This window comes from Podarcis filfolensis (assembly GCF_964270895.1).
Source record: "Podarcis filfolensis genome assembly, chromosome: 11".
In the NCBI taxonomy this organism is placed as follows: Eukaryota; Metazoa; Chordata; class Lepidosauria; order Squamata; family Lacertidae; genus Podarcis; species Podarcis filfolensis.
Window position 1 is genome coordinate 22,084,532 of NC_139613.1, and position 14,215 is coordinate 22,098,746.

Sequence of the window (14,215 nt, forward strand, 5' to 3'; positions counted from 1 at the left end):
ATTTTAAAGCATAGCATGATTTAAGACTCAATCTCTCTTTCCAGGTTAGTCTGGGAATAATAGTTCTGTGGGGTCTCCTAACAACTCTCACCACCCTTAGCAAACTGCAATTCCCATGATTCTTTAGGGGCAGCCATGACTGTTTAAAGTGGTATGAAACGGCTTTAGGTGTGTAGCGCAGATGGGGCCTAAATTAGGTTCCTTAATTTCAATGGCTCGACTCTGAATAAAACTTAACTGGATACTAGCCAATGTTTTTCATGCATGTAAGGTAATTCTACAGAATTTAGGACGACCTTTTCAGTTCTAGCTGTGCATGCTGTCTTTTACAGAAATAAGGCACAAATAACCCAGATGAAAAACTTTGGAAATAATGCAGGTCTTACCCGAAGTATTTTGTTTCGCCTTATAACAGGGGGTTCATCATTTACTGGTGAAACAGTCACAAATACCATTTGAGGCAAGCTTTGCTTCCACAGTTCTGTGCTGTTTGCTATGATGGTGAAATTGTCAAGTAGCTGTTCGCTATCATCATGAATATAGAAGATGAATCCTTGTTCTAGCTGAAAAGGGAGAGTAACCAAATTAAGAATCTAGCCTGTTCCAAAAATGAAACTGCAAGGATTCAACCACTACATGTACCTAAGTAACTGTCATGTTACTTTTCACATCATTCTTGTCCTGTTTTATATGCAATAAACAATACAATATACAATAATGGAAGACAATATGTTTCTTTAAAATGTGGGAGGTTTCTCATTGTCAGAAGCAACGTACTGTCCAGATCAATGGAATATTGACCACTCCCAGTTATACAGTTCCCAAATAATAATCTGAACTGCTTTTTAAAGAATAATTTAAAACAGAATTGTGTTTTCAGTAATCTCACCTGTTTTCTGGTAAATTGAGCCAGTGCCATTCCAGGAAAGTTAGAGTTTGCAATCCGCCCATGTTTTGGTGGCTCAATCAAACCAAATTCACATTTGAGCCCTGCAAAATGGCTATTAGGGATTTTTATAACATCTTCATCCAAGACTTTCGAACCCCCTTCGGTGACTGTGAAGTTGTGTACTTCTAATGGGATCACTTTTGGAATGATGTCCACAGCAATTTCTATTCCACTGAGTCCCCGAATTCCATTGGTCACGTCCAAGGAAAGCCAGTCTTGGAGTTGGCCGGAGACAGTCTGCACATATTGGATGTTACCATCATTGATATCTTCCTGGTTGAAGGACAAAACTGGATTTTCTTCTGCTCCGAGGTAGCCTTCATCTGATGCAAACTTCCGAAGGTACCCATACAATGGAGATGACCTTACTTTGAACTCTATCTCTGATGGCAAACTGTTTTCATGCACGACCTTGAAAAGTACATGTACAGTGCATTAAAAGCATAGAATAACCACCTTCTTTCTTTTAAAACAGTTTTCACATTTAATCCTTAGAAAGTACAACACAACACTCCTCCATCTATGAGATTATTCACTGAGTCTGTCCAAGGCTCTTTGTAAAAGCTGCTTGCTGGTGGAGAGTTGGTAGGGTAGAGACACAGCACCATTTGGGCAGCTGTTGCTAAACTATGCATGCATATAATCTGCATTCTGGCACAGAATACAAATGTATGAAGCTGACTTATACGGAGTCAGACTTTTGGTCCCTGTAGCCCAGTGCTGTCCACTCTGAGGGTTTCCTTTCTAGGCTTCTTTCTCCAGCACTGCTATGCGATATCCGAATATCGTGTATTCAGACACTGAACTATGCTTGCCCTGCCCTTTAAAAAACAACAACAACCCCAAAGTATTTTAAAAATGGACCATACAATCTTTCACTCGAGCTCAAACACCAATGCTTGCAAAATAGTGAGCATTAAGACAAGAAGCATCACGCCTACTAATAACAGGGACAGGAACCTTTTTTTTTCAGCTCATGGGTCACATTTCCGCTTGGCTTTTCCTCTGGGTGTCAGGGACTGGGCAGAGGAGGAATGGGGGAGACTGCCTCCCCAGCCTGACCCTTCCAGAGAAGAAGGAGACAGTTCAGAATTACAACACGGGTTTGAGGGAGGGTCACAGATCAGAGGCAGATGAGGGGAAAAGCTGGGAAATAACGGGAGAGGAGGAATAGGAAGAACCATGAGGGCAACAGCTGATGGACACGGTGTCTTTAGAAAGCATTCCAGACTACCCCCCTCTCCAAGAAAGTGGGAAAGCAAAGGGCTCAGAAGCAAAGGGCCCTCTGCACCACCCATAGGGGAGAAGGTGACAAATGAGGAAGTGGAAGAAAAAGAGGGTGGAGAGTCACTTGGGACAACAATATTACTCCAAGAGGCTGCATTCCAAGCCTCACTCTGTAAACATTGAATAAAAAGCAGCCGGTAAGGACTTTCCCTTGCCTTATCCGTTCCTGGCAACCTGCTGTAGGGAGATGGTTCCTTTACCACCTGACACTGGGCTTCAAAATACAGTGGTACCTCGGGTTAAGTACTTAATTCGTTCTGGAGGTCCGTTCTTAACCTGAAACTGTTCTTAACCTGAAGCACCACTTTAGCTAATGGGGCCTCCCACTGCCACCGCACGATTTCTGTTCTCATCCTGAGGTAAAGTTTTTAACCTGAGGTACTATTTCTGGGTTAGCGGAGTCCGTAACCTGAAGCGTATGTAACCTGTAGCGTATGTAACCCGAGGTACCACTGTATATTGTTAAAATGATTAGACAACTTCAGCTTACCAGCAATTTCCCTTTAGTGATCTTGACTGGTTTCCCTTCCTCAACCAAAAGTCTGACGTTATTTACGATCACTGGTGGACGCTGATGACTTTCCAAGAATATGCGGATGTTCATTTCGGCATCCAACTGGGCACCTTTAGCATAAACTGTAAAGTTAAACGTGTCAACCAAATTGTTACTATCATCATGTCTATACGTCACGTGCCTTACTTTGAGGTCATGCTGAGTGAAAGTGCCCACTGCTAAATCATTTACCAAGACCTGTCCATACTTTGGAGGTAAAGAGATCTCAAACGTAATTTCGTGTTCACTTCTAATATCTTGGTTCGTGGCAGCGCTCAAGTTAGCTGTGGTGATCACTCCCTCTCGTCCTTTCTGGATCAATAACCCAGTGTTGTTTGCTAGACGGACGTAAGGGTCAGAAGCACTTACTTCAAGGAGTGAGGAAGTATAGTGCTTCCCATCAGTCACAAACAGCACAAAGCGACCGTAGTCTGCCCCACGATGCATAAACAGGACTCGCCTTTGTGCCAGGTCCTCTTGCTTAAACTGATACAGCCTACGAGACGTTTCATTGACGAAAACCAAGTCTCCATTAGGAATGCCACGCCTGGTGTACAATAACTGATTATCATCAAAATCAGTATCGGGATCATGGTAGCAAAGGTCAGCCAAGGTCAGCAGTTTCCTTCCATTCTTAACAACATGAAATACCTTATCTACGGCACGAAGTGGTTTCTCATCATTTTTCAGCTGGACAGAAATGTTAAATTTGATCTCCGCCGATAAAGGGGGTTCCATTTCCGGGTCTGAGCTCACCTGTTCCTCCGACTCCTTGGCAGTTGCTGTGATATGGATTTCATCATATTGCGTCTCAGAACCATCGTGTACATACATGAGATATCTACCAACTATATCCAGATCTGTGAAACTGCTAATGTTATTGTTACTTTCCTGGGAATCTGAAAGATTAATAAGCATCAACTTTCCATGACGTGGACTCTTTGTAACTTTATACTGGAAGGTCTTATTGGTGAAGGTTTGTGCAAATAATTCTGATTTCGTGATCAGTTTCCCTTCACCCTCAGTAACACTGAGGCCATTGTTTGTCAAAAGAATGTTTCGTGGGTCTGCTTTAATGCTGATTCTGAAATCATAGATATTTGATTCCACATATTTTGTAGAAATTAAGAAACGAAAGGAGTCTTCCGTTTCTTCGCGGGGCCACTCTGTTAACTGATATTCTACGTTATAATCAGAAATGTCCTGCTGGCTAAATGTTGAATTTATTTGCAAAGGTGTGTTATAAAGCAGAAGGCTTCCTTTCTCAGGCAAGGACTGCAACTTGTAATAAAGTTCATTTCCTGGCACTTCTACTTTTCCTATCACAGCAAGAAGATGATCTGAGCTAAGGTACTCCCTCTTTGATTTGTCAATTACTAGTGGCACATGTCTCAATAAATTGAACCTCAACCATTTCACCATGACCGGGAACAGAAACTCTTCGCTTCTTTTGCTGCCAATGCTAACTTTGAATTTAAAGTGTTCAAGGGAATTATCTTGCAGAATTTCTTTGAAGGTAGAAGCATATCTCACACGGCCACGTTCAATGGAGCGTTGAGAAAAAGAGTTTGCCTCTTTCCATTCTCCACCGGCTTGCTGTCTCTGAATTTCTCCATAACGGGGCGGCTCTGTGATCTCGTATCGTATATCCAGCTCTTGTTGGAAGGCATTTGTTTCGATGGCCAGATTGCTGGGTCTGATCAAGGCTGCTTCGCCTTGTAGCGTATCCACCCCCGTGTTGTTGACCAACTTATACTCTAAGGGAACTGCCATGACACGCAACACAACCGTGTTGCTGACTTTTTCCCCATCGCTCGCTCGCAGAACAATCCTGGAGTTCTTGGCTCCAGTGTGGACAAAGAAAACATTACCATTTTGTAAGTCTCTGTAAGGAAAGGCAGTAATGGCCTTGCCAGGCATCTTGGAATTTTCTAGAAATCCAGCATCTGCATTCAGGACTGTAATACTGAGATCTGCAGCACTTGTATCATCATCCAAAATATTTATTGCATCTACACCCAGGCATTTCTTTGAGTGCTCAAAAAGAAGAAACAAGTTTCCATTGGGGAGTGTGAGCTCTGGAGCATCATTTATTGGCTTCACTGTAATGGTGAACATGTAGTTCTTGTTTCCTTGCAAATATGGAGGCATCTCTTTTTTACTGCTCGTAGAAACTGAGAAAGTAAAATAATCATAGCTTTCCTCAGAGCCATCGTGGACGTACAGAACTCTGCCTTGCCATAAATCTAGCATGGTGAATATAGACTCTTCCTGCTCTGACTCAACATCCAACCTCAAATAGCCATGAGATGGCTGGTCTTTAACTTTAAAAAGGATTTGCGACTGCCGAATCCCTAATTTCTTGAATTCGACGTTGACTTTAATGTGCTTAGATTCAAGCGCTGCTTGCCCACCCTCTGGAACAATCAAGTTGTTTACAACTACAAAGTGGTCGTGGCTCTCTTTCCCGTGGAGTTTGGATGCTACAGCACTGACAGCAGACATGGAAGCTGCTGTTCCAACAGGTTGTTTTTCAGCCGCTACAACTGGATTTGTACTAAAAGCGCTCTTGGTTTTGCATCCTGGTGAAATATCCTTAGTCACAAGAACATCCTTCAAGGATTTCCTTTCCGAGTTAATTTTCAAATCTCTCAAGCAGCCTCTGAATGATCCCCCTTGAGCATATCTCCCAGCAAGTGAGGTTAACCCCAGCTTCAGCACTCTGGCACGGATAATATCATTTACTCCACCTATATAAAAGGCCTCCTTGAGGACAGGAAGCTTAGTGTGTGAGGGTAATGATTTTTTCACTGTTTCCTTGCCTAGCACGAGTTCAATATATTTTGCAGAGATTTTCAGTTTGACAGAGTGCCACTGGCTATCATTGACAGGGCTAAGGGAAGAAAGCTGAAATCTGTTCTTTCCCTTTCCAAGATGAGCTTTAATTAGACCATTTTCAATTTCCATTCCAACAAAGTCTCCTGCTGGACCGGAACTGTACAGCAGCAAGCCTCTCTGAGCTGTGGTCTGCACTGTACACTCAAAGACTCTTTCAGTCTGGGTGTTCCAAAGTGGAAAAGAAACATACGACTTCGAGCTAAAGAAACTAATAGGTTCTTCTTCACCTGCAAAAAATTCATCGCTGCAGCCCAGTGACACTTCGTGGACATTTTTAAACCTAGGAGAAGGTCTCAGGGATGACAGGATGTCATGCTGGTTAAATATCACATCTTCAATGCATCCGCGGAAATTTGTTTGTGCGCCACTGAGGTAAGGAACATCAAGGTCACCACTTCCGCCAACATAGAGGCCGTGTTGAAAGTTTAGTTCAAACAGGACACCGGGCAATTTTGTGGCAGCTTGATCCTTTTTGTTAGTCACCAGTATAACGTTATCTCTTTCACAATGGACTTCTATAAGGTGCTGTGTTAAATCATTCAGCTGGGAACTTCCTTGGGAACGGAGGACTTGTTCTCCTGCTCCAAGATTGATTCTCACCTACAGAAAAAAGGATATAGTTTTAATTATTCCAATGAGTTAGGAAATGCATTAAGAAAAAGATAGCAAACAGCATAAGCACAACAATTTCTAATCAGGAGTAGGTCCTACTGGTTTCAATGGGTCTTACTCCTAGGTAGGTGCACTTAAGATTGCAGCCTAAACTAACTGCATGCATGAAACACAGATATAGATACGAGGCAACTCTTGGGATCAGTGCAGACACCTTGCCTTTAAAAGAAATACATCTTCAAAGCTGCCTACCCCCTACACTAAGTCATAGTTTAGCATTGCATCTGAATCAGACTAGGATAAGAAAGGAAATAACTTGCCTTAAGCACTTTAAAACAAAGTAGAAAGGTGGTAAATAAATATTTCAGATCAATCGATAAGCATTTCAAGTGCATGATGCAATCTTAGCCCTGATCACTTAACTGCAATTTAAACCATGCTTTTTGTATTATTTATGCATTTACAAATATCATCATCCATGTTCATGGCACTTTATCCTTGTCACATGAACTGTATGAATTAGCACTGGTAATACCTTATCTTCCCGTTTTCTTTTTGGGTTGCCATTTGAAAAAGAGTAGCCACAGAACTTCAGAATGTAAAGTCCTTTGGATCAGGACCTAATACGTACTGCAGCTCTGTAAACTCCGCAAAGTCAGTTAACGCTGTACAAATGAATCATAAAATGCGCCATCTACATTTCCCCCTCCAAAACCTCCTGCAGTCATTCAACTGGCACCACCTCACCCAAGCAGCCATGTGATGTGGTTAGTTCACTAGCTGTAACCCAGGATGGCCATGGCCTTATGTGAATGACTGTAGGTCCTAGCCACTTTCAAAGCATCCCTGTCTGTACCATGAAACAACGCTCTTATTCTGGAAGAACAGATGGCTTATAGTTGATGAGAAGGAAAGGTGTCAATAGTTGCTCCAGTATATGTATCTAGCGTTCGTGTGAAATGAGCAGGGCATAGGCAGTCTTTTGTGCCTTGCTCCTAATAGGTAAAGGTAAAGGGACCCCTGACCATTAGGTCCAGTCGTGGCCAACTCTGGGGTTGTGGTGCTCATCTCGCTTTACTGGCCAAGGGAGCCGGCATACAGCTTCTGGGTCATGTGGCCAGCATGACTAAGCCGCTTCTGGCGAACCAGAGCAGCGCACGGAAATGCTGTTTACCTTCCCGCCGGAACGGTACCTATTTATCTACTTGCACTTTGACGTGCTTTCGAACTGCTAGGTTGGCAGGAGCAGGGACCGAGCAACGGGAGCTCACCCCGTCGCGGGGATTCGAACCGCCGACCTTCTGATCAGCAAGTCCTAGGCTCTGTGGTTTAACCCACAGCACCACCCGCGTCCCATTTGGTCCTAATATTGAGGTATAAATACACCATATAATCTGCTCCTATAGCTTTTGTTGTTGTTGTTTAGTCGTGTCCGACTCTTCGTGACCCCATGGACCAGAGCACGCCAGGCTTTAATTTAATTTAATTTAATTCCTATAGCTTTAATTTCAACCAAATGGAGCCTGCATTACCTAATGCTGGAAGGCCCAGAACTCATGCTTTCTGTGCCCGAAGCCTCAGGTTTAATGCCTGGCATTGCCAGTTAAAAAGGATCTCAATGGCCTTGAGGAACTGGTAAGGCGGTGCCGTGGAGCTACCCCCCTGCTGCCAGCACCATTGCTGCTTACCTGAATGGCGTGCAGGCAAAGCAGAGCAATGGCAAGGTCAGGCTGCATGGCCCACTGGCAGAATCAATCCAGCACTCTTGTATAGCCCGGACCCTACTGATACCTTGCCTCCTCCCCACATAGTCCAGGTAAGAAACAGCAATGCCAGTGTTGGGAGGGTAGTTCCAACCAACAACAGCTCCTCCTGGTGGTCTTGCTGGAGAATGTCCCTGCCTCAGACCTTGGCGAGCCACTCCCAAAACCAAAGCAAAAGCGCCACAATCAAAAGGAAATGGAAAGTTCAGGTCGTTTTTGCTTTTACCAGTGCTGGCAAATGTAATTTTTGTCACGGAGGACCTTCCGTTCCCTCGAAATTGGGAGTGCTTAGTTAGACAGGCAAACTGTCTGGCTCATAAGAACCTTTGTTCGCACAGAATCTTACCTGCACATTTCCGGAATGTAGTTCCACCAAAAAATAAATGTCTTTTCCTGCAGCAAGAAAAAGTAACCCATCTGGTCTGCTTGTTTGAAAACGTAATTTCAGTGAAGTTGTTGAGGACGATTCGGCAATGTTTAAATGCACATAGCTTTCGCCGTAAAATGATACTAAAAAGCAAAGATCAGAAGAGAACATTATTGCACGCTTGCCTATAAATAATGGATTCCACACATTATATGCAGATGGTACACCTAGCAAAAATGTGCAGAATTCATTCCTCCTCCCAGTCCACAAGCTTTATGGCTTGCATAATGTTTACTATGAGTTTGTGTCCCACATTCCACCACCATTAACAGCATAGGTTGTGATGTGGTGAGCTCCCTAATCCTGACAGGCTTGAGGAGTGGCAGTTTCTAGAGTGGCAGCTTTTGTCAAAGAAGAAAGTATAGAAAGAGGCTTCAGAAGCACAGAGGAGATTAGCATGCTGGGAAGAAATCTAGGTTAGTATTCTCCTTGCCATAATAGCTTCCCATGAACAAGGAGATGTGGTTAATCAGGACCTTTCCTCCATGCACACCACCACTTGCATTCAGAAATGGGAGGATCCTTTTTCAGAATGTGAAGCTCAGTGCTTGGATTCACTGCAAGACAGCCAGGTTTGCAGAACCACAGTTTCCCATTACGTCTGAACTGTAACCATGGTTCAGTCTCTACTGCTATGTTGTGCTTAGACAAACAAAAAAGAAATCTGCCTGGCCACAGCTCACATCTGGTTACATGAGTTAAAAGGAAATAAATTGTTTCTTCTTTTAGTCAAATATATACACACATAATGCATCATGTTTTTAATGAAATTTATCAACCAGCCACCCCAAAGGCTTGGCTCAAATAACCTCAGAAAAACAAAATAAACCCCACCAATCTCATTTCCCCATCTGTTGCTGATTTAACTCTCCCAAAGACTGTCCGAAAGCCAAGCAGGTAGGTTTTGAAATACAACGCATTTGAAATATGGGAAGCAATTTATTTTTTAATCATATATGCTATGGCCTTTATATGTGCAAAGCGCTTTACAACTATTTCTTTTCTGTGCTATTTCATTCTCTCTCACAGAAGACAGAGGAGATTACAAGTATGTGGCGAAAGGTGGTCTCCTAAATAATCATGCCTCGGTTAGTTTACTTGTTTTATAGGTCTCACAAAAGCTGTTAGGAGAATGGTTAACGATGTAGCTGCACCTTATAGCTCTGAACGGATTTTTTTTACTGCATAACAGCAACCAGGATAATAAAACCCTCTAGTGAGTACGTTGCAAATGAATGGCATTCGCAAATCTCCAAAACACTACCATAATAACAGTAATCAGCGCTGAGAGAGAGAGGTTGCCTGCCACCTGCAGCTGTTTTTCCTCCAGTGGAAAAATGTCAGGGGCATTGAAGGAAATAAAAATGGTGGTTCCCCAGCATCTATTACAGGCTTATATTACATTACAGCCCACGGAGGACTGGCCCAGGTTACAAGGGAACTAGGCCCAGGGCCCTTCAAGCTTGAAGCCTGCCTAGATGTGTACCTGTGTGCATACAATGTGCACCTGGCTCATGTTAGTCTGTAAGGTGCCAGAGGAAGCCTCTCTGATGTTTCGGTTGCAACACAAAGAAGAGCTGAAAGTGGTCTCCATATATGAAAACAACAGCTCTGGGAGTTGTGTGTCACAAATCCAGTTCCCCTGGCTGGGCTTGAGGAGACAAAAGGCACTCTCAGCCCTACAGTGGCACATCCAACCAAGCTGCCTCGGGTCTACCTGCCTGGTCCTCCTGCACACCCAAAGTGTGCTTCAAGCATCATTCTAGCATGTTTTAAAGTAACAGCGAAGCAGAAATTAAAAAATCTAAAATTACTCAAATGAAAATGTTTACAAAGCAATCCTGGGGATGCCTATCCAAAAATAGGGTCCAGGAAAATTCAGTGGGTCTTAAACCTCAGCAAATGTTCACAGGGTTGCAAATGCCTTGTAACATACAATTAATATAGGGTGGAGAAAAACTATGCCATCTTACATCCCTACCTGTGACATTTTTGGTTCGTTTTAGTGCTGTTGTTGTTTAGTCGTTTAGTCGTGTCCGACTCTTCGTGACCCCATGGACCAGAGCACGCCAGGCACTTCTGTCTTCCGTTTTAGTGCTAAGACGTTCTAACACAAGGTATCAATTTGGCTGAAGAAAATTGGCCAGTTGCCTACTCTGGATAGGGTTGTGCACACCCTGAAGGAACAGCTTCACAGTTTGGGGGTGCTTCTGGCTCCAGGTGTGTCACCAGAGAGGCTCAGGTAGCCTCAATGGCTAGAAGTGCCTTTTACCAACTGAGCCTGGCTTGACAGCTATGGCCATTCTTGGAAAGCCTTGTCACAGTAGTTCTTGTGTTGGTTTGCTTCCAGACGGGATTACTGCAATGCGCTTTATGTGGGGCTTCCCTCACGCTTCATCCAGAAGCTGCAGTTAGTGCAGAATGTTGCAGCACAATAGCTAGCAGGATGAGGCCTTGTAGCGTATAGAACACCTGTGCTCAGAGAGCTGCCCATTTGCTACCAGATTGCGCTCAAGGTGTTAGGTAAGGTAAAGGGACCCCTGACCGTTAGGTCCAGTTGTGGCCGACTCTGGGGTTGCGGCGCTCATCTCGCTTTATTGGCCAAGGGAGCCGGCGTACAGCTTCCAGGTCATGTGGCCAGCATGACTAAGCCACTTCTGGCGAACCAGAGCAGTGCACGGAAATGCTGTTTACCTTCCCGCCGGAGCGTACCTATTTATCTACTTGCACTTCGTGCTTTCGAACTGCTAGGTTGGCAGGAGCAACGGGAGCTCACCCCATCACAGGGATTCGAACCACCGACCTTCTGATCGGCAAGTCCTAGGCTCCGTGGTTTAACCCACAGCGCCACCTGCATCCCCAAGATGTTACTATTAGTATATAATGCCCTTAACAACTTGGGAGCAGTTCACCTATGAGATCGCCTGACCTACGTGTACCCATTTGACTGCTTTGATCAGCGGAATTGGCACTAATACAGGTGCCACATAAGCACTTGATCGTTTAGTGTGAATTAATAAGACAGTAACTTACTACAGCCACTATTCCTATCAGCAACTCTCTTGATAGAAATCCACAATGCTCTTTTTTCAATGATGTTTTAAAAGCCAATTTGAGGTATAGGGCTGGGGGAGGAAGCTTCTGATTAACTGGGAAAAGCAGAAAATATATTTGATGTGCTACAGGCATGTACCTCTGAATCATGTCCAAAGGGTGCAATCTAAATCCCATTACTGTCAATGAAAAAACTACTATTGATTTCAAGTGTTTTGATTTGCTTCCAAAACCTTTTAATGATGTGTGATTTAAAAAAAAATGCAGCATAAATACTAAAGATCAAAGAGGCAATACATCTTCTGTCCTTTATGGTCAAATAGCTAAAGCCTGATCTATCATACTGTAAGGCTCAGCATGAATTAATTTAGAATCTAATTATTCAGAAATCTGATCCTGCAAGTTCTTTTCCTGGAATGGAGAACTGCAAGATGAACAGCTCAGTCTGCAAACCAGTTTGAACAGAGCACTTGCCTTAAGCCTGATGTCATCCCGTTGAAGACTACTCTCAAGTAATTCCAAAAGCCTCAGATTGCTTCAAAGTATGGCTTTTAGGGGACTTACCTGGCAAGGTAAATAATCTTGAAGTCGCACAAAGTTATCCATTAGGTAGAGTCCTATGAAACTCAAATACTTGCTAATCTTGCTAACACAACTTGTCCAATAAAAGGGCACTGACAGGGGAGGGGAAGGTATAGTGTGATGCAGGAGAAACTCATGTCAACATCTCGCCTGGTACATGGGTTTCCAAACTTGAAAACTGCTGTTTGCCTTGGCCAACCACTTAATGATGTAGCCAACGTAATGCACTGTGCTAGATGCTGATACACTGCAAAAAGGTGGTAGTCACTTCATTGCATTCCACTTCTGATGACGTTGATATCAACCTTGGTTGTCAAAAGGCAACCAAAGTACCAGAATGGGGGAGGGGGGGGGAAGAGCACTTGCCATCTCTGTCCACTCTTTGGCTCAGCCGATTATTTCTCAGGTTCTAGCAGGATTCTACTCCAGAAATAAGCTATTATGTCAGGTTTTAGTTTTCGAGCACGAGAAGCAATGTAATGCATCTGAACACGTGCAGAGTGCAACTTCCCACTAGTGGCTTCCTCCTAAATACCTAGGCTTGCTCCTAAATACCTGAGATTAAGGTCCCGGTTTACAAACCAAGTTTTGCTTCCGCACTGGTGTGTGCGTGTGTCTATTTATCCAATCTCCCATTTCAGTAAGAAGTTTTGCATCCAAACTATTGGCGTTAACAATACTATACAGCCAAGCTGCAGACTGCTTTGGTTGTAAAACTTGTTGAAGCTCCCAGGAGACACATGCGTTTTCTTTGTTTTCTTTTAGCTTCGATTATAAGCCTGGGCACCTGGCACCAGGCTCGCGCGCCACAACAGGCACGCATCGTGCCCCCAAACTATCATTTCGTGCGCGCCTTCCCCTCCCGCCTCCTCCAGCCGAATGTCCGCTGCCAGGCTACAGCGGGCACGAGCCGCAGCCCTCGAGGGCCAGCCTGCGCCATGCACTGCATTCTTGCAAAATGCAACCGGGACTGGCCAATCGGGTGGGAGCGCAGAGCGGGGAGCCAAAGGGAGGAGCCGAGCGAGCCCTCGGCAAAGGTAGCTCTGCAACCCCGTAGAAGCCGCGCGGCCCAGATCCGCCCGCGCAGCCCCCACCTTCCCTCCTCGTCCCCAGACTTTTTTTTGCGACGGCGGGGAAAGGGGGTGTCGCGGGCACCCCCAACCAGGCAGCGTGGTTTCTTACCCTACCTGCCAGCGCCTCTCGGCTAAGGGAGAGCAGCAGCAGCAGCAGCAACAGGGCGCTCCCTGAAGCCCAGCCCGGGGCCATGCCGCCCCGTCTCCGGGGAAAGGGGAGCAGGCGACGGGAGGCCCCCGGGAGCGGCGCCCGCTTGCAGCGCCAGGGAGTGGGAGCTCCGCCCGCCGACAGCTGCCGCCTCTGCTGCTGGCGGGCTTATTGCTCAGGTCAGGTTACACAGCAGAGGGGCGAGGAAAGGGGGAGGCCGGGCCGGGCGGGCGGGCGGTGCAGAGATGGGGCTCCTCGCCAGGTCTTTCCCAGAACAACTTGGCTACACTTCTGGACTGCGTTTGGGCCTGGGCTCAGCCCCGGAACCTTTTCTTCTTGTAAGGGCAAGCCTGGTTCTAAAGGGAGCGAAGTCAAAGGACGCGGCATCCTGTTGTTGTTATTGTTATCATCATCGTCCTCTTATCAAACACTACAGCATGGCTGGACAGAGGGTTACTGGGAGAGCAACAGGTCGCAAAGTTACAGCCTCAGCTGTGGGTTGTTCACTAGATCAGTGGTTTTCAACTTGGTCAGAGGTTCCATGGGCAAAACTGATCGTCAGGGGTGCCATGGACAACACTGACCTCTGGGCCTCCTTCCTTCCTTCTTTCCTTCCCTCTCTCCTCTGATGCCCTCTTGCATCTCTGCCTCCCAAAGGCTTGCACAGCTGTTTGTTGCAGCAGCCCTGGCTACAAGCTCCCTGGGCGAATGGTGCCTCTGGGGCTGGCCAGGGGGCACTGGTTGACAGGAGCTGAGGTGGCCTCGGATTAAGCAAGCAGGCGAGGGAGCCTAGCCACCAGTCCTCCAGCCCTTGCTGTTGTCTGTCCATTCCCAACAGCACGTCCAGTCCCACACCCCTGTGGGGCAGT

At 45.4% G+C, this 14,215-nt stretch overlaps 1 protein-coding gene across 2 annotated transcripts in view; it reads right to left on the reverse strand.

The window, feature by feature from the left end:
- Positions 1-13,809, reverse strand: part of LOC310744542 (chondroitin sulfate proteoglycan 4-like) — a 36,692-nt gene extending 22,883 nt beyond the window's left edge. Inside the window, exons 1-5 of one of the 2 annotated variants that reach the window (XM_083575993.1) lie at positions 13,313-13,809; positions 8,409-8,572; positions 2,727-6,287; positions 890-1,360; positions 387-563 (exon numbers count right to left, since the gene is read on the reverse strand). In XM_083575993.1, coding sequence (XP_083432119.1) covers positions 387-563; positions 890-1,360; positions 2,727-6,287; positions 8,409-8,572; positions 13,313-13,391 — 4,452 coding nt within the window. In that variant the 5' untranslated portion in view covers positions 13,392-13,809. Of the gene's footprint in view, positions 1-386; positions 564-889; positions 1,361-2,726; positions 6,288-8,408; positions 8,573-12,107; positions 12,221-13,312 lie in introns of those variants that run through there. The other variant, XM_083575994.1, reaches the window with a different exon arrangement.
- Between the last annotated feature and the right edge of the window lie 406 nt (positions 13,810-14,215).